Genomic DNA, 19,880 nt, shown 5'->3' on the forward strand with positions numbered 1-19,880 from the left:
AAAGTGTTTTTTATAGATAAGGCTACAACATCAGTAAGGATATCTGCCCACAGAGCACGCTGCAATGGAGAACTAGCATTCACCAGTTTTGGCCTCCACATAGAAAAACAGAAACAAGCTTAGAGCCAAAATTTGATGTCAGCTTTATTTATAATGAATGTAATAAAATGCATACATTTGCCTGTGAACACCTGCATGATATTAAACTTGTTTTTACAGTTACATAGATTGTTCAGGTTCTTACCAAGATAAATGTACTTTGGTTTCTTTGCTTCAAAATTTCAGTTAGAAGTTTGTGCCATGCCTTTATCAAGTATATTCAGATTGATATTAGAGTAAGCACAAATCAACTCATATTTTAATGGTGCCATCTGTCATGTTTTTTTGTAATCTTCTGCCAATACAGCGGAAGATTAAATGAAGTAAAATCTAAACATGAGGTTTCACTTACTCTGCCACAAAAAATAATGTTCAAGGTGGCAAAGACAGATCTGTTTGATAATTATGTATTTTCTGCTAAATTGTTCCATATGCTTAGAATATTTGGGATTCAGCCAGGAAGAAAAGCAAAAGCACTTCTGGTAGTTGAGCAGCTCCCCCCCAAAATGTGCATCAAGTTATCTTTACACAATTGATGCTTAGGTAAAAAGATTCATATTAACTATTTCTGTTCAATATGTTCACCAGAAAAAAACCCCACATAGTTTCAGAAATATATGCATTTAGTTTGACAGTTTAAAATGAGAAAAAATTGTACAAAATACTTCGAAATACTATATTGACAGTTTCACTAAATTGACTCCACCTGCTTTACTAGGCCTTTTGAATTAACATGCATAAATATATTTCTTTGACAATCGTCATTAATGACAAGATATATTTTTACATAAAACAATCCAGTGCAGTTGCATCTATTCACCATCTGTTTAATCTTTTAATAGAAACTATGTTTTACTCCCATATTTATAATTTAAGACATTTGCTTTAGTTCTAAAATTAATCCATCTAATTAAAGATTAGTTTTCATAAAACAGATTGAGAAACTATTATTAGCTTTAATATGGTAGTGAGGGAAACACATAGAGGACAGATTACAAGACGACACGGAGCTCTCCTCGAGATTCAGACTGTGACTGTTACTGATAGGAACCCCACTTCCTTCCTGCACCACAGGCCTTTCTGCAGGAGGATTCTGAACTCATCAAGACTGTTTCAATTAGTGGTTGTATACTATATCATATTCTGATAATTTTTTTTTCCCCCCAAATATACTGCTGCTGTGAAGTGTTTTGTAGAAATGAGTACCAATTGATTCCAGGCACAGCTCCGTAAAAAACTTCTTAGAGGAGTTTTATAGCATTTACACACAAACAAATTTGGGATAGTTTATTAATTCTGCAGTTCAGTTTCAGATATGTGCATTCCAAATGAGTGCAAGCCTGAATGATCCTTGTTCTTATAGCAAAACACAAGTAATAAGATGGAAACAAATGCAACTGTTCAAAGAATGGAAGGGTTTGATTTGTGAAGGTAGGACAGCCATCAAACACTACCCCCGCAAACTTGCTTTCTCACCTGAAAGCAACATTACCAGCTTGACAACTTGGGTAGCTTTAGCAGGGGACATATTTGCCTTTAAGCTATGATAGTTCACAGTGCATGATGCTCAAGTAGAACAAAATCAATAGTGCTTCCTTAATACGGTGAGTAGTACACCACTGCAACTAAACGTTCACAGCCACCCAGCTTCAGCCATTGCTGCAGACCTCAACCGCTAATGCGAGCCAGAAGCCCGAACAAAGTTTAATAGAACATATTTAGTAACATCAGCTTCAACCTCCCAATTTTGTAAGCCCCCTTTGCATACATTAATTGATATATGCAAATGTGATGGCCAAATATTAAATGTCACTAAATCCAGCATTACATTTATCATCAAAGAAAGCAGATGATGACCACTACTGTCCTCCCTACAAATGTTAGTATTCCATAAACAGCTCTTAACTCTCTCTGACCCAAACATATTCAATTAAAACAACTAGGCTGTGCAAGGTGGCTAGAAAAGTTAGCGATTTATGTTATTTTACCAATTTAGGAAAAGTGAAATGAGTCTGTACCGTCTCCAGTGTTGTGGTACATATGTATATCAACTACTCAGGGAAAAAAAAATAATTCACCCTGCTAAAAGCATAATTTCTGACTGGTCTCTCAGGTATGTTTAAACACAAAAGTTCAAGTGCAAAAAGGAATTAAAAAGGCACATTACTGGTGTTGACTATACTAATATGTGAGCAGAGGAAGGTAACAATCTGTACAATGCTAAAATAGCAGGTGAGATAGACATGGTCTGTTTTGCACAAAGCATATCAAGAACCTCCGAGATGGAACTGATCTTGTTCAGTCTTGCAAAAAAGAGACGTGGAATTGCCAGGCATTCCTCTTTCAGGACAGCCTGGCTTTGTAGGGCAGACAAAAAGTTATCTTACTGCTATGAACTTTCCTAGCCCACTTCTAGCTTTAGCAACTAAAGTAGTTATTAAAAAAGCAGTGTCTATAGTATCAGATTTGTTTTCCTGCTCTTCATAGAAGGCTGTGAAAACTACCAATACTTGCCTCTCTCCTCAAACATAAGTGGCATAATTTAAAGGTGAATTACAAATAAACTAGATGGAGTTCAGTAATACATTTAAGAAAGGAACTAGGGGTGTTTAGTCTAGTTAATACTGTAATAATTTACAACTTTCTGCTTTGATGTACCAAATGGCATTTCCATTCTTAGACCCTAGTGCCAAAACCCCTACTATTTCATTCCAAACATTCAGCAGTATTACACTGACTATACATACACAAATATATAGCTGCCAGCTTTGCAGAATAAATTCAAGTGACAAAATACTTGACATCAAACCTGCTCCCTGGAAGTAACTTGCTCTACAAGCAAAACAGCAAAAGCTTCCACTATAAACAATTCATCCTGCTCATAAAACTAAAAATAAAATTTGGGTATCACAGTCGATTACAACTTTCATTGTTACACAGCATAAAAATATAAAAGTAATTAGCTTTTATAAAATTATTTATTATTTGCATCTCTTAGCTCCATTTATCTTATGCAAGTAGCTTCCTTATATAGAGCCTTTAAGTGGGGTGACAATTCATCTTTAAATTCAATTCGAGAAACAGGCAGTCCATTATCACATTCAGAAAGGAGACACAACATTTCTTCTCAGAGAAGTACATGGAAAAGATGACACTGTAGCAATGTTATATTCTAACTTACTTCATCAGCTAACAGTTTACCAGGTTAAGATTAACTTTTGAGTTACCAGAAATTACAAAAGTGTAATTTAAATGTAAATCAGTTAAGGCTATTATCAATGGCTTGAGAGGAAAAGAGTTCCACTTGTGGCCTATATATATCTCTCTCTCTCTAAATATAGCAAGTGTCCTGCAGCATGGATTTTTTTATTTCTTAGGTTGATTTTTGACAAAAAGTAGCATTTAGTGAAACGTTTTAGTGCTTCGGTTCCTACTGATTGTAAAATCGCAAACAAAAATATAAAGCTGTTAAAATAGAGAACTGATTCCCTAGACATCCTACAGATGCTGCCAAATGAGCTACACCCTCTGTCAAGCATTACGTTTCTAATTAGGAGAGAGGAAATCCTCTTGTATCATATTGTGGTGGTAACATTGAAAGTGATAATCTTGACTGTGTATCTTCCCAGAGAACTTTCCACATATCTATAGGTTCTGAAGTATGCCTATAGGCATTTAATATTATGATTTGCATTTTTTAAATCCCTCAAACATGGAGTTCAAATTCTTGATGCTACAAAGGGACCTAATAGTACCTACTGGGTTCTTCCATCAGAGAAGGTGAACAGAAAAGAGAGAATCTGGTCATGGCATCTAAAGTTAGTAAACACCTACATAAAAACAGGAATTCCTGCCAGGGAAAAAATCATGGAGTCCTAGAAGGATGTCTGTAAGAATCGCATAGCTGCGCAGACAGTGCCATTGTGAAACCCTGAGTCAGCAAATCTAAAAATGTCTGAAATATAGCTGTGTTCTCACAGCTGTACCTTGCTAAAGGAAAGAAAAAAGAGAGAGATAAATTAAGGCAATTCCTCCAAAAGTCTCTTGCACCTTCCATTTAATGTAATATGGCTCTAATTTGACATTCACTTTACCATGGCTGTGGGTATGGGGTTGGCTAACACAGCCAAAGAGTCTTCAGGATACTTGAAAGATACCTCAAGTATGAAAATATTTATATACAGTGTAAATTCCCATGTTTGATTTTCATCCTTAAACGAATGTGACTCATTTTACGAAAGAGAGCAACTGTACGCTTGAGGGCCATTACCAAACCAGAAGGGAGACAGATCTTTTCCCGTAGGATTTCACAGATAAGATCCCATAAAGTTTCAAGTAGCACATGACTTTGAACAGCACTGAAAGATTCTGCAAAGGCCATTTTCTCCAAGAGAGGTTTAAAGCAGAAGTGTTTTCTGAGCACTGTTAGATGGTTATAACTGTATCATTTGATTCTGCCCCCTTCCACCTGATATCGCCTTAACTCCCTGTTCCTTTCCATTTATGTTCTTTAACCAGACCAGTCCCCTCCAAGAGATTATAAAGTAATTTACATACGGGTTTCCTGGAAGAGAAGATGCAAAAATGAACATAGCTATGTTCCTTCCTAGGACACCTGGGATCTTAAACTGGGAAAATAAGGTGAAGGTCTAAAAAAAAAAAAAATGAGGGAGAGTCTTAGCTGTTTATCAGCAGGTTAGTCACTAACAGTCAGGTGAGACCTCAGTTACAGGAAGACACAAAAAGACATCAGATGATCTGTGCCCACTCTTGCACTTCACATATTGTCTGTCTCCATTAAAAGACAGAATGAAAACTGTCTATAAAATGTAATAGCCCTCTCAAACACACATCTTTGTATATAAATGCAGCAACTCATTTGATCCATACTGTTCCAGAGATGAAGAACAAAACATAAGTAAATGGTAGCACCAAAACCACATCTCCTTTGCATTAGGCAAACATAGACTGGAATGGATACTGTAGGTGACAAATTCATTTACAGCAAAGTAATTTGAAGTTGGGAGGTGTGAAACAAACTCTTGCTAATGCTCTCCTCTCAAACACAGCCATGCTTCCCCACTTTGTACAAGTTTTTTGTCGCGTTCTTCTGTTTTGCTCTAATTCAGATGGATTCAAATCCTGCAAGAAAAAAGCTTGTAATATTCTTCCAGTGCTCTTGCACACATGACACATAGAGCCTGATATCATCTTATTCTTAAGAGTTTGCCTGCTCAGGCACTTGCTCTTCTGTCATTAGTATCTCTAATACCTTCTTAAGTTTGAAGAGGCAGTGTAAGGATCATGTTTTACTTTATTAGCAATCCAACTCTGCTTGAATTACTTTTTCCTATATAGCTTATAATAGTTATTACAATATTCCACTATTCCATCTTTTCCAGGCTTCCATATTGCTTATGTGAAATGTTGTTTGTTAGTCTAACTATGCTTTTATACTTCTCAATTGTATACATGAATTTTATAGCTTTTTCTCTCTTTTGCCTTATGTAATTCTCTGACCGAGCATCCTAATGATTTTGTAGAAGTTTCCTCCGCTTTTACACAGTGTTGGTTCCAACTCCTTCCCCCCCAGTCTATATTTTACTGGAAAAGCATTTGCTGAAGAGGTCAAAAATACAACTGATCCATTTCATGCATTCATCACTTCTTGAAATTCTGCCCCAACTTTTTATTCTGAACAAACCCTAAATCACATTTTATGACCAGGCAGCTCAGATCCATTTGGTGAAGGGTGACCTACTCACACACACAGGCCCACTCTCACAAATATTTTTTTTCTTTACAGTCAAGGCCTCTGATTGTTTACAAAAGTTAACCTTTACTTGGCCTGTACAGCAAAACAAGATCAGAGAGTTTTTTAAAGCCTGTTTCTACTACTGCAAGCACTTTCAATTAAGCAAGCAGAAGTTGTGCCTGAGAAGGAAACCACCTTGCACAACACAGTGCTCAAAAGTCCAGGCAATTAGCCACTTTTTTTTAATATTTTCTCAATCAGTGTTTCTATCACTAATGCAAAAATGTTAAAACAGCAACAGAAACACCATAACTTATCATGAACTGAAACTGCCTAGTGACCTTCTGATACGGTTTGAGAAAAGTAAATGTCTACCTTGCTCTTGAATTCTGAAGTGAGTTAAATATTTAAGTGCCGGTTTTAAAACGTCTTCAAAATATACAAATCAGCCTAAATGCAATTGGAAAGTCTGTTGACAATGTTCTACTAAACTTTTCCTAATTCAGCTCAAATATACAAACCCCATAACATCAGCAGTTTATCCTCAAAAATTCCTTGACAGAGATGTCTTGACTTTTGAGGTACCAGAAATGTCACAAGTCTGAAAAAAAATTCCAGTGCTAGACTCACTAAAATGGAAAACTAGCATGAGCATCAGCAGTTTAATGCCTGAGCTCTTACTGTCTGTTTTCTCCCTTCACCCTGAGAAATCTACAAACTGTTGGCTAAATCCCACTCCTGAAGTCACAGCTGCTACCATCTATAAAACATACTGCTACCAAACAGTAAAGTTGTATTAGCAACTACAGAAAAATTAATTGTTGGGTTGTGGGGTTTTTTTTCCCCACATCTGTTGAATTAATTCCATTTTCAGTACCTTGCATTATATTCTAGTCCTCCATGTGAGACATTAGAAGAGCGATAGTTTATCGAGGTAGTTACATGGCAGACGATGTTAATCAACCTTACTAGCTTATACAAAAAACCCTGCTGTGTGCTCAAGCAAAATGCTTCACAAAATGTAAGTTGCAGAGTAATTGAATTCTTTTCCCCTGCAGTATCACCCCCACATAGAGTCAGTGTTTCTTTTAAAAGCATTAACAGGAGCTATAGCATTCTTAAACATGGCTGAAGTTGTGACATTGAAGAAAAACACTTACTGGTTTTAAAAACTTTACAGAAAGACATTAGATTTTAATAGATTTGCCTAACATATATACCATAAAGGTATAAAAACCTGTTTTAACACATTCACATAACTCAAGCACTTGAAGTTGAACCAGATTGTGTATGAGATTTTCCTCAACTTTGATAGGATACTTTCTTTAGACCCATTCCCAAAATGCAGCTCAGCAAGCCCTGAACTGTTTGCTGAAGCAGATTGATATTTCTCTTAAGACCATTAAAATAAGTAAAAAAGTCTTCTGCTAAAGATCTGAAAAAACATTATACACCACTGATTGCTCACAACACAGATTAAAACTAACTCAAGCTCTGCTACACAGGATAGCTGAACTTAGGGGTTTTGTATGTTCTTATCCTTTTTAATGTTGCTTTAAAAAAAAAAAAAAGAGTAACAGCATTATTAAGGGTAGAACGTTAAGTGTTTATGCAGTAGTCTCCCTTAAATGGTGGAACATATCTTCAGTTGCCACAAAGTGGTACTTAACACAGTGCTATGTTTTCTTAAGTAGAAGGAAAAACCAACAACCAAGTTGTGTATTTTTTTTCCCCTAAGTGACTGAGTGATGCTGAACTTAGTTCACAGTGTGCTAATTAATCACTCCAGAAACTCCGCACTAAGTCAACATGTGCCTACCTCCAAAAATGAGACTTCAGTCACTGCATTTGGAAGACTCCAGTCTTTGTTCACACAAGCACTTGCACTACCTAAACCAGATGTTCCCAAACTGTGCTATGCAAGACACTTCAAAGTTATTTTATGTGTGTAGTAGGCATTAGGAACCACCACACCTCAACTGGGGAAGGTGATGGGGGGAGAAAGAAGAAAAAAAAGTCAGAAGCTGTCACAACCTTAAAGCCTACAATCATGCGTGTGCCTCTTGCTCAGAATACCGCTGTCAGGCTCCCAGACTGGGAGAATACAAAAGGGAGACAGAACAAGATTTAGATGGGAGTTGAAAGGCAAGCAGCCCCTTTTCTAGACTAAGAAGTAGGCAGGTTACAGGACCATGAAGTGGTGTGAGGTGGATCAGGAATAAACACTTATGTCTTTGTCTGAGAGGGTCAACGGTAACTACATGCTGTCTGGGAATTTCTGAGCTTCTAATACATCAGTGCTAGTTCTCCTCAACTTAAAGCAGAGACTGGAGTTGAGAAAAAACAACTCTGAAGAATGACTGTGACACAGCTATAATGCAGAACAGAAATTAGTGTGCAGTGCTTTTACAGCTAGTCACCTGATGCCAGAATTTGAGTTCAGGATTTTTTTTTTTTTTAAACATACATAGGGAATATAAATTTACTTTTGCTCTTATCATTTACTTTAAGACATAAAAGTAAATCTCAGGAAACATGCAGTTGTTCACATTTGTCAACTCTCACTTGGGCTTTGAAGCTTAACAACCACATACCAAACCGTATACTGCTTGTGGTTTCAAGACTCAAGAGGCAATGAACTCTTGTTCCATAACTACCACAGAGATGACAGTCACCTGCTGAATCACCAAAACCATATCCTGGCACACCCACATTTCTTCTGAGGTACTTCCCATTCAGTTTCTTGTCTGGGTACATCTTCCTTTCTTCTACAGAAAAAAGTCAGCAAGAGGTGCATGCTTGTAAATTGTAACTTACCATCAGACCTATTAATATGACGCTGCTTTAGCCACAAAAAGTGGAGAAAAAAAGCTTGCTAAACTTCTTGAGGCAAGTGATGAAAAGTCAAAAAAGAAAGTGATTTACTTCCTTGTAGAATGAGAACTCTGGGAAATTGAGCCTAGGTTCACAGAGGTACCTACCTATCATATTTTTGGTTTTTTGAACCTTTGGTCGCTAAAACAGAGTTTTCTTTTCCTATAACTTAATTTTTCCATATGTTAGAACAATGCAGAAAGTTTATATGCATAAAGCTAATCAGACGTTACATATTTTTAAAAAATCATCATCCAATTGTTATGCTTTTGATTTGTAGAAAAGACAGGTTGATACCAAGTAGAAAAGTGACAGTTAATACCACAAACTTCGTTAATTAAATCACTAATTCTGAAACAAACGGTTAAACTCTTTGCCAAAAATAAATCTTATCAAAGTAACTGTTCTCTCAGTTTTATACATCAAGAGTCATTTTATTATAAAGCCTAGGAATCTAAAGTTATTTTTAAATTCCCTTTACAGTTCACAGTTATTTTCTTACCTATGAGTTTCAGTGAGGAGCTCACCTCACTCAAACTTGGACCTGCTACTCAATGAATAACTCAAATCAGTTGTTTTGGTTTTTTTCCTACTGAAAAAATGCCTTAACTTAAATGCTTCACCCAACTGATGGCTCAACAGCCACTTCATAGAATTTTTGCCTGGGGACTTTATCTATGACTTTAACTGAAAAAAAGGAAACAGTAAATTACATTCCATGTATGAAACAGGACAGTTTAATTATTCTCCTAGTAAAATGTGATGTTGAGTTTTGCCACTATTACATTAAAAGGGTATGGTGGTGGGTTTGGAAGGTTTCTTTACAAGACCATTCAAGTCTGACCCTTGCTGTATAAGCGTATTAATGAATAAGTACTTTCTAACAGAAACATCTCTTATTTAAATTAAGGAAAAGCATAAATTCCACCAAAAAAGATGAAGTTGTCATTTTATGCAAACTCAAAACTTTTCAACAATTTAACAGAAGACTTTCTGCAATGATTGAAGCATGGCAAGGGAGTCAAGTGGGCTTTTGGAGAGTTGCTTCCTCTCCTGCCCAAGACTGTCTTTTTCTCTACTTGGGATATGGGACTTATTCCCAGCATATTTCACTGTCAAGGCCCATGGACGTATCCCATTAAAGCCACATGCATGTCCTCAATCTGAAAGATGAGTCCTTCCTCGTCCCTTGCCGAAACCACTAGTCACTGCCTGCACTTCACAGATTGTTGTTGAGATAGACACAGATGTCAATTTACTACACAGAAGGGAAGAGGAATGGATTGCTTGGGACAGAACTGGAGGGATGCTCTGGAGAGACCTTAACTCATTAGCTTGGTGATACAAAAGCAATAAGAGTCAACATTGAAGACCTTGTTAAAGTCAAGGGAAACAATACCCACTGCTCCCCCATTGTCCACAAAACCAGGCATCCTTCATAAAAGGCAGTCAGGTTTGTCAACCAGTCTACTGATGAATAAGACTAATACTCTCACAGGGTAAAAGCTGAGGAAGAACTACTTCACTTAACTAAGGCAGTAGCCATTTCAGAGTATTACATCCATGTCACAAGAAACACTGAGGGATTCAGGGTAGCTAGTGCTCCTAACACTGGAGGCCAGTAATTGCAAGCGTTCCAGCAGAGGGCCCGCAGTCAGCTAACAGTGCGAGACACCCAGAAACACACAGGCTGATGCATTCCTGAAAGTTCTTACAGCCACAGGGCTCAAACCCTTCCTGCTGGAGAGCATAAGCCTTGTGTTCTAACTTCAAATGCTGATGGGGTCCATGAAGAGGGCCACCTTTTCTTCCTTCCACACCACTAGGTAAAAGTCGTTAGCATTTATGCCACCTGATTAGCATACTGACCAGGAATTCATATTTGCATTGTTATCCTTCTGAAGTATCAGCTACAAAACACAAAATTATATCTATTAGGCTCCACCTGTCTACAAACTTTCCCATTAAACAGGTCAAGAAAGAGTATTAACAAAAGCTTTCAGTATCAGTGTGCTGTATGACACCAGATGCATTTCAACATCCTTTAATGTTATCAAATCAACAGCCTGGTCTCTGGTAAGATACTACATAAAGCAACACACAGAGCATGATGGTATCAAAGCAAAATTAAGAACAGTTGTGAGAAGGACAAGAAGGAAAGACCGGGATTGTTCTAGATGCATCTCTTATCACTGTCCAATAAAAGTACACCAAACAGCAAACTGTATAAGCAAGGAGATTGGGGCCTACCCTTATTTTTTCCTCCAAACCTATAAAATGTTTGTGTGTCACACTGAAAATCAGTAGAGACATCATCCTTCAGTCTGTAACTATGATGTAGACACCAAGAGGCAAAAAGGAATTCACTAAAACTGAATACTTCAGCATGAAAAGCTAGTGTCTTGTGCTGGCCCACAGGAATTGTATCACTGAAGACGTGACAATGGAGTCTGACAGGAGAGTCAGAACGTTTAACCAGCCAGGCCGTGGACTTGCTCCAGTAGCTTCCTGCTTTATGCAATCAGTTAGAATGTGTCTTGAGGGGCCAAGCATGTATGTCTTTCAGCTTACTAGATGTTACATGATGCCACGCATAAAGTGTGCAGTACAAAGCGATTCAAGAGGCACATGGGTTGAATTTCAAGAGGTAATTATTCAGTGGAAAAAAATGAGCTTCTCTTTGTTCAATTAAAAACAGAGTTTACCATGCATCACTGAAGGCAACTAATTCCTATTTGTGTGTCCCCTTTAATGTCCACAGCTGGCAAACAGCAAATCTACATTCTCTTAAGGTAGTTTCATATAACTCTATTCTGGTTCTTACAGTTTCCTTCATTTAAGTTTCTAGAATAACTACATTCAGTACCATTATTAACATAATGCTTTGTTAAAGTTCACCACTGCACTGAGGTGCAGGAACACCTGGGAGGCTTTTCCCAGGAAACGTTCATCAATACATCATCTGAAACTCTGAAGAACACTTCTAAAATGATTTATTTTTTTCAGATTCTCTTAAAAAGAAATTATAAATTAATCCATTACAACAACTGAGCTCTGGTAAATAGAATTAACTTCTAGCTATCTAGCTAGGTTTCCAAAACAATTCACAAAGCAATCATTCTTTAACTAGTTAGTGCTCTATCAAAGCATGTATGGAGCAGAAACTGTTTTAACAGAGCTAAAGTTTTTGTTTACTCAGGAAAAATAAACAGTGTTATAACTGGCTAGAACTGTAAACATCTACAGAGCTCAATCATACAAGCAAGCCTTATTTCCTTATCAGAATACAGATAAAGTCAAACAGGAAAAGCTAGGGCATTTCTCCTACCAACAAGCACACACAGGAGGAAAACTGCCGAGTCAAAGGCATACACAGCATTAAAAACTATTTCAGTATTAATAGATTATTTGAACATATTTTTAAAGTGCATTCATACTGGAGTCTTGAATTACCAGGACATATTTTTAAGGTCATAGTCAAGCAAACTATACTTGTACAAATTCAGATGGATGAATCACAAAGCCCATGGAAGACAGATGTTGAGAGCCTGGTCCTACCTCTAATTATACTTCCCCACTCAAACTGCCTTTGGAGGACAGACCAGCAAATACTGTGGTTTGTATAACAAAACTAAAAAGCTCCAAGTCTCATTATCTTTAGGTGCTACAGTATAGTAATAAAAAAGCAGTGGTACTTCCTGAGGCCAAGCTTTTTATCTTGCTACTCGTTCTGGGTTTGAATGTCATACTAACCCTAACAACATCAATCTCCAGAACACTTATATGGTTAGCATAGGATAAATTCCATTTTAGGCTCTGATCTTACAAACAAGAGAATATTCACAGCAATAGGTATCCAGAGCAAAGCCCAGAACAGTATGCTTAAAACTAATCTCCCTATTAACAAGGGCTATAGAGAAAAGACAAATGCTCTGAATACTGGAACAGGGCTTTCAAGAAATTTTACAACAGCTTTGTGGAACATAAGAGGCTCCTACACTGACTTTCCATATGCCTTTGATTAATACATACAGGGCAGAGAAGAAGAGATAACCTTTTATTTCTCTTCCTTGCAAAGGGAGTTCTAACAATGATTAACATTAATTACTGAAACAGTATGGTGCAACAGGAAAAGAAAATCCAAAAATACATTAACTACCAGTATTTGTACCCAGTTTCTCCTCTTTATTCTGCAAATATATTGACATATTAAGCTCTTGGTGATATAAACAGAATTTTCAATTTTAGGTGTTCAGTTTGGGGTATATTAAATGTCAGTTTTATCAATCCATAGGGGTACAGGGCAGCCTAACTGCAAGACATACCTAGTGACACAGCACTCCTAAAAATAAAATGTTTCTGAGCAAGCTAAGAATGAGCATGTAACAATGAAAACATACGCATTCTGAGATTTAAGATGATGTCACAGCTACGTGGCTCTAATCATCATTTTTGATGATCAGAATTTAGGGCTTCAAAGCCTAAATCCCTACTTATGTTCTGTTACGTAAAATACAGGCTAAAATAGCCTCCTGTAGCAGACAGCCACAAATGCTCAGTGTGAATCTCAGGGGACTGGGGGCAGGAGGGAAATGTTTAGGGGACAAGAAAAAAAGAACAGCAGCATGGAAGAACAAGCGTGGATTAGGAAATAACTTCAATGGTATGATAGTCTGATACTGAAATAACCATACGATTCTAAGGTTTGCATTTTGTAATAATTTTGGATTGAGGCCAGGGAGGAAGACAGTACAAAAGGAAACATAGTTGGTTTGTTTGGGGGATTTTTTTAATTTTTTTTTTCCCTCCAACTCTCAGATAGGATTCAAAGCAACTCATTCTAAAATGTGAAAATTAATTCATATGCATGGTAGAAATACCAAATACAGAAAAGCTAATTAGACAGAGAATGACATAACTTTCAAGGCTGGAAACCAAGCAAGTTTAAGTCTGAATAATATTTTAACAGGATGATATATCTGACACAAGAATCACCAAGAGATGTGGTGGATTCTCCATTTAAACTTCCTCACATCAAAATCGGATGGTTTTCTACAAAAACTACAACCAACCTCTCTCAATCTGTGGGGTGTTTTCTACCTTGAGAGTACAAAAATGGCTCAAAACAGAGTCATGAATCAAATAAGACTGGCCAAGCCCATCAGAGGCTGCTGGCAACAGTAAATTCCTATATGGCATCACCAAACACTTGAAAGCAGTAAGTGCAGCTGACTCCACGGCTCTACCCTGGAGGGCTTTAGCTTTTCCTGACATGGGGGCCAGGAGAGTCTACGTATACAGCAGGAGGAGCAGGGAAAGAGGGTAACATGAAAGGAAGTCACACGTTCAAAAAACACGATGAAAACTGCATTAGACAAACAAGGCAGGTAAATATAGTGACAGTCTGAAATAAAACCAGGTCAGATCTGCAGTGTTATCATGGCCTTAACATGTTAAGTTTTAATCGGTTGTTTTGCACTTTCAGGTTTGCATTTCAGACCACCACCTAACACTGGGCAGAAAGGCTATCTGTATCCGCTAGACTATAGATAGGTTGCAGCCCTTCACAATGTGACAGAATAAATACATTGTCTCCCATTCTGCCTGTCTTTCCCATCTGTACATCTTATCTTAAGCTATACTCTCCAGAGCAGGAGCCACATGCAGTCTGTTCTCTCCAATACACAGCATGATAAAACAGTGGGCATCACAAGAAAAATACATGATATCAAAGAATATATTTTATGTGATGACAATGGGTGCATTACAAATTTAAGCTATGTTATGCCAAGGAATGTGTGTTAATTATATTACAAAGCAAAATTAGGCAATGCAAACTTACTGGAAAAAAATTCTTAATTATTTTGTTATTGCTGTGCTTGCCAGAATCACTTGCATACAACATAAGAAACCAATTCTAAACTAATTTTAAGCAGAAACTTTCTTCTGTAATTGCAGAATACCGTCCAATAAGCAAAAGGGGAAAAAACCACATACTTTCAACCACAGGAATTCTTAGTGAAATGGATGAAAGGATGATTAATAAGCAACATGTTAAATTTTGTTTCTAATGTATAGCACAGCTACCTCATTTTTGATTCTGCAAGCCTCTTGATTCTCAGCATACCTTTAAAAAGAAAAATAATTCCCCTAACATTAAAAAAAGTGCTCAATCATATGATCTCTACTTTTATCCCTTTAATCTAACGGCTTCACCAAAACCCTGAGAAGGCTCATTATAAGCGTTCTTCCTTACTGCAGTGAAGTATTTAAATTATTATCAATTCATCATATAAGAACCAAAGCTAGAGGGAGAAGGGCTTTTTCCTCTAGCATGCATGTAGAACACAGGCTATGCCTAAATGATTGTCCAGTTGTGCTCCAGATGCTGAACTCACACTAACCTGCACCCACACAAAAAGCTGTTGTCCCATATTCCACTTTACATTTTTCACTGCTGAATGCACACATGCATGGGCACTTAGCACGAAAACGAAGTGAAATAATACCAGGACAACATATAAAGTCTTTCTTTACTGACTGTCAGCAGACACCTGCCTGATTTATCCTAGTCTCTTAAAAATAAAAAGCTTGCCTTAAGCCACTTTCGGAAAGTATCTTACACAAAATAAATACTCCAGCAGTGATTTACGCTAACCTGCTTGACTTTGAGTACTGCTAATCCACTTCAGTACAGGTAGGTAGCACCACACAGCTGAGAAGCAACCCACCTTAAATCACTTCTTAGCTTTGACTCACCACGCAAGAACTTTGACTTTATAAAGAAACAGACTCAAGACATTATTTTAAGCCGGTATTGAAACTTCCTTCTTCACTACAAGGTCAAATTTGTACATATAAAAGCATACCAGAGTGCTTGACATGGGGATACAGAAAGCCTTCTGACACCGTGTGGACTTGAGACTAACCTGAGCACACAGAATTAGTGGATCTGCAGGGCAGTGATACAGAAGGATCACTTAGCAGCACAATAACTTCACTAACAAACTACAACAATCAAAAGCAACTGCTTAACAGAATACAATCACCAACAGGAGAAAGTAAGATGTTTTGAGGTTGTGGAAGAAGAAAAAAAAGCACACCTCTTTCCTACAATCTGAAATGCAGTAAGCATGCAGAAGTCTACCACATGTCAGTTGACGCTATGGAAAAACTCATCTACCTTTAGCTCTGGAGACAATTCTGTACCATCTTAATGACTGAGGGCAGGGGAAGATGCTTTTTTGTTGGTTTTGGGTTGGTTTGGAGTTTTTTGTTTTATATATACACACACACACACTTAGCTTTTAAAATACCAACAAAAAACCTTGTAGACATCTAAGTGAGGTACATTTATTCAAATTTATGTAACTTCTTGAGATGACTTTCACAAATCAGTTCTTCCCCCCTCCACCCCCACTTCCGCCTTCAGAAAACAGACATTCACTCTGGATTATTTAAACTTGGAAAAATGCAAGTGTTTTCTTTGAAAAAAATATCTATTGTTACAGCAAAACCTTGGGTTTCCTTTCAAGCAAGATCATATGATTACGCGTTTATATTTTACTTTCCGCAGGAATTTACACACCCCCCATTTGCATCCTGTTATTCATTTAGCGTTTCCCTTTACTTCAGCACGCTGCGTTAATAAAGTGGACCTGTTGGCTCAGTCTAGGCACTCAAGGTGACAACGAGTGCTCATTCTTGCATTTGTCAGATGTATTCTATAGGGCTTTCTGCATACATTTAACTACAGAAAACATTCCTTCAGAAAAGCAATTCTGTGAGAAGCACTGCATAGGCAGATCATGAAACTCTAACCTAGGGGTTTTCAAGGCATTTTTGTTAATTCTATACTTCAAAGCACTGATTTCTCCTTTGGAGGGTAAGTTTCAACTGAAATAGATTCCATATTAAGTACATTAAAATAGTATAAAAGGTGTCATTTTCAATACTGGATCTGTCATAGTCATAGATTGGTTACTCTTGTTTATCTTCACTTTAGTCATTGACATTACCCTTTAAACACCTTCAGATAGATACTGATTACTAACCTGATTTGTAGTCCTACAGTTCAGAGGCCTGAAAGGAAGTAGCAAAAAGTCTTCTTCTGCTAAAAAAGTGTTAAGGCAGCTTCTACTGAAGCTATTCTATCCGACGGTATAAATTAAACTTGCTTCATCTTACACTATTCAGTGTCTTGCACAAAATAAGCAAGATCAAATTATTTTTCACATTTACCAGGCCTTTTTATATTATGGAGACTACAGGAAAAATATTCTGCTGTAATGCACCTGGCATATGCACTTACTCGTTGCTTGAAAAGTCCTTTCTTATGAGGCAAATCAAAATTCTGATATTTAATTTATTATAACACAATTAAATACCTTATATTCTACAGCTGGTAGTGTTAGCTGCGTATGTTTGTCTGATGTGGATACCATCCTAATAGTATGCTACTGAGTTGAAAAGACAGGTTATGTTTGCTTCAATTCTGGATCCAGAGTAGTTTAATTGCAACCTGAAATGCAAATATAACTTCTTGCCACTAATGCGCATCTAATTCATCACCACTCCAAACAGCTGAAAGCTACCTTTGTGTTCAAATTAGAAACAAGCAACAGATGGAAATTTTGGTGTTAAGTGACTCTGGCTGTCTCTCTACAGCTAAAGCCATGAGTTCTTTTCCTATACAGAAATCATAGCCTTAAACCCCTTTATTCCAGAGCCTTCAAGTGCAAATTGTCAGGGGACAGGAGAAAAAAAATCAAGCACTTCCATTGCATGAGAAATTGAGATTTACTATTATCACTCCAAGTAAAGCAAAAAACTTGCAATCTTGTGTTTGTTTCAGAATACATAATTTTTCAAAAACAAAGTTTCATTGAGACTAGAACTTCCTCTTCAATTCACCAAGAGAGCACAGACAAGACAAATCATTTGTTTTACGGCAGTCAACCTAAGATAATGTCTCACAAAGACTTTGATGAAACTGATTTGCCAAGACAACTCTTTCATTTCACAGGAGGAAATATTTTCATTTGAAAAAACACTGCAAGAAGTATTTGACCAACTCTAGCCTTTCCATACTAAGAATTGTCCTGAACAAGCACAGAAATCAAGACATTTGCATATATTCTTCAAGCAATAAACCACAGGATATAAATTTACAAGCATTACTAAATTGAAGCCACTAGGCACAATAAATGAAAATAAATGTTCTATATTCACGCAGGAAAAAGTAGAACTATCTTAGGCCATTAGGTTTCTTCAGTCCTTTCATCCATGGTATGAAGTCACTATCAAGAGGCTTAAGTATAACAGAGGTTATTTTATGTCCAGAAAACTTAGGAAAAAAAACCCCAAAACTTGCAATTTAATATCAACTTCATTGCAAGCAAGAATCCTTAGCTACTGCTGATCAATATAATTCCATCTTCAGTATACTACTATAAAACTTCACTGACTGATAAAAAAAGGACAATTATTTAAATACAAGCTCCCTGGCTTTATTCCAGCAATGAAAAGGACCAGACTGTTTCTGCCTTTGAAGAAACTGGTACGAAGCCAGCCATTGCATCTCACCCTACAGAACAACTCGGGTAGTGAAGGAAAGGAGTAGGACTCCTTGGCCAGCTCTGAGATGGTGTAAGAGAACACATGCTTCTGGCCTGATTACTACTCCGAGCCCTGCTGTATTACCTTTGCCAGGGCTGGGGCCAGGGAAAACCTGCCCACACAACTGGAGAACCTTAGTCGTCATCTTAATGCCTCATGCCCTGCATTAATCATGGCTTGAACACAGGAAAGACTTTGCCTCTACTTTTTTAGAGGTCACCTTGCAATAAACTATAGAAAAAGGCATTAGCAATTACTTTATATCAAAATAAAGTAATTTTTGATGCATCGTTAAGCAAAACATATAGCTGATGGGAACTCACATGACATGTTTTGAACAGTAATGGTTTTATGAAGGCGATTCTCAGAGGGGGGAAAAAAGAAATCTCTTCAGTATCTTTGAAAGTCTAAGGAAAAGGACTGGAAGACTCGTTAAGGACAATATTACTTCCAAATGCAAGGCTTTGAAAGACTGGTGACTTCAGTGAAATATAAGTAGTTACATTTGGTTTTCAAGAAACTGGAAAGCTTACTTTATACAGTTACATTGCATACACCCACACAATTGGATATTCCATTAAAATACAGATAAATTAATAGTTTTAAATACTTAAGCAGCTGAAATCAACATACAGTATGAACAGAATTTTACAAGCAGTCCAAAACCAAATATATTTCCAACCCTTACCGTCAAAAAAACTTTTGGCTCTCAGGTAACTGACGCTAAGCCTAAGCACAGACAGCTTATCCAATTTGGCGATAACATCTTGAGGGAAAGGCAGAAGGCTAGCCAAGCGGTCCAACTCTGCATTCAAGCGGTCCCTGTGTCTCTTGGATGGATTGGACTTGACTCCTTCAGCTGGGGATGGCTTTACTCTGTGGCAAAAAAAAACCCCAAACACAATATAAATGTAAGTTCCTTCCCAAAAATGAAAGTACATATTTGCCAAGCCTAATTTTACAAATTGTCTTTTAAACTTTAACAAGCAAAATGTTTTTCCCAAGTGACTTCTGTTTCCCATTGGAAAAAAATAATAATCTAAGATGGTTTAACCCCCCTCCCCCCTGCAATACATATACTGTTAAATGAAGCAGTTAGAGCTACAATGGGTATTTGAACATGTAATGAACATTTGAAACCTTGGAGATTCGGAGGTTTTTATAAAAAGTTTCATACACTTTCACTCGAATGTCACTTGAATTCTTCCAAATGTTCATATTACAAGTAATTCAATAACTTTTAGTAGTATTTGTGTACAAATGCATTTGACAGTACACTTTTTCACTTCAATTACAATTTTTCACAGGTGTCCTTAACTTCTGTCAATGTTTGGAACAGGCTATTGTTGGTTGAATACAACAAAAGTTTTAGTAACTTGCTAGACAATGAGACATCCAAAACTGCATGAGAAAACAAGAGATACAGCTCAGTCAGCAGGTAAAATCTTTGTAGCAAACACTATTGAGCTCAGCCTTTAAGTCACTTCTCAGCTGAAGGCATTTCATTTGAGTATGGCATAAGGGAGGCATGCCT

The 19,880-nt window shown here is 37.1% G+C and overlaps 1 protein-coding gene across 1 annotated transcript in view; it reads right to left on the minus strand.

The window, feature by feature from the left end:
* AHR (aryl hydrocarbon receptor) overlaps positions 1 to 19,880 on the minus strand; it is a 65,097-nt gene that overhangs the window by 37,960 nt on the left and 7,257 nt on the right. Inside the window, exon 2 of the mRNA XM_054815747.1 lies at positions 19,035 to 19,222. Coding sequence (XP_054671722.1) covers positions 19,035 to 19,222 — 188 coding nt within the window. The remainder of the gene's footprint in view (positions 1 to 19,034; positions 19,223 to 19,880) is intronic.

Source organism: Grus americana, chromosome 2 (assembly GCF_028858705.1).
Source record: "Grus americana isolate bGruAme1 chromosome 2, bGruAme1.mat, whole genome shotgun sequence".
In the NCBI taxonomy this organism is placed as follows: Eukaryota; Metazoa; Chordata; class Aves; order Gruiformes; family Gruidae; genus Grus; species Grus americana.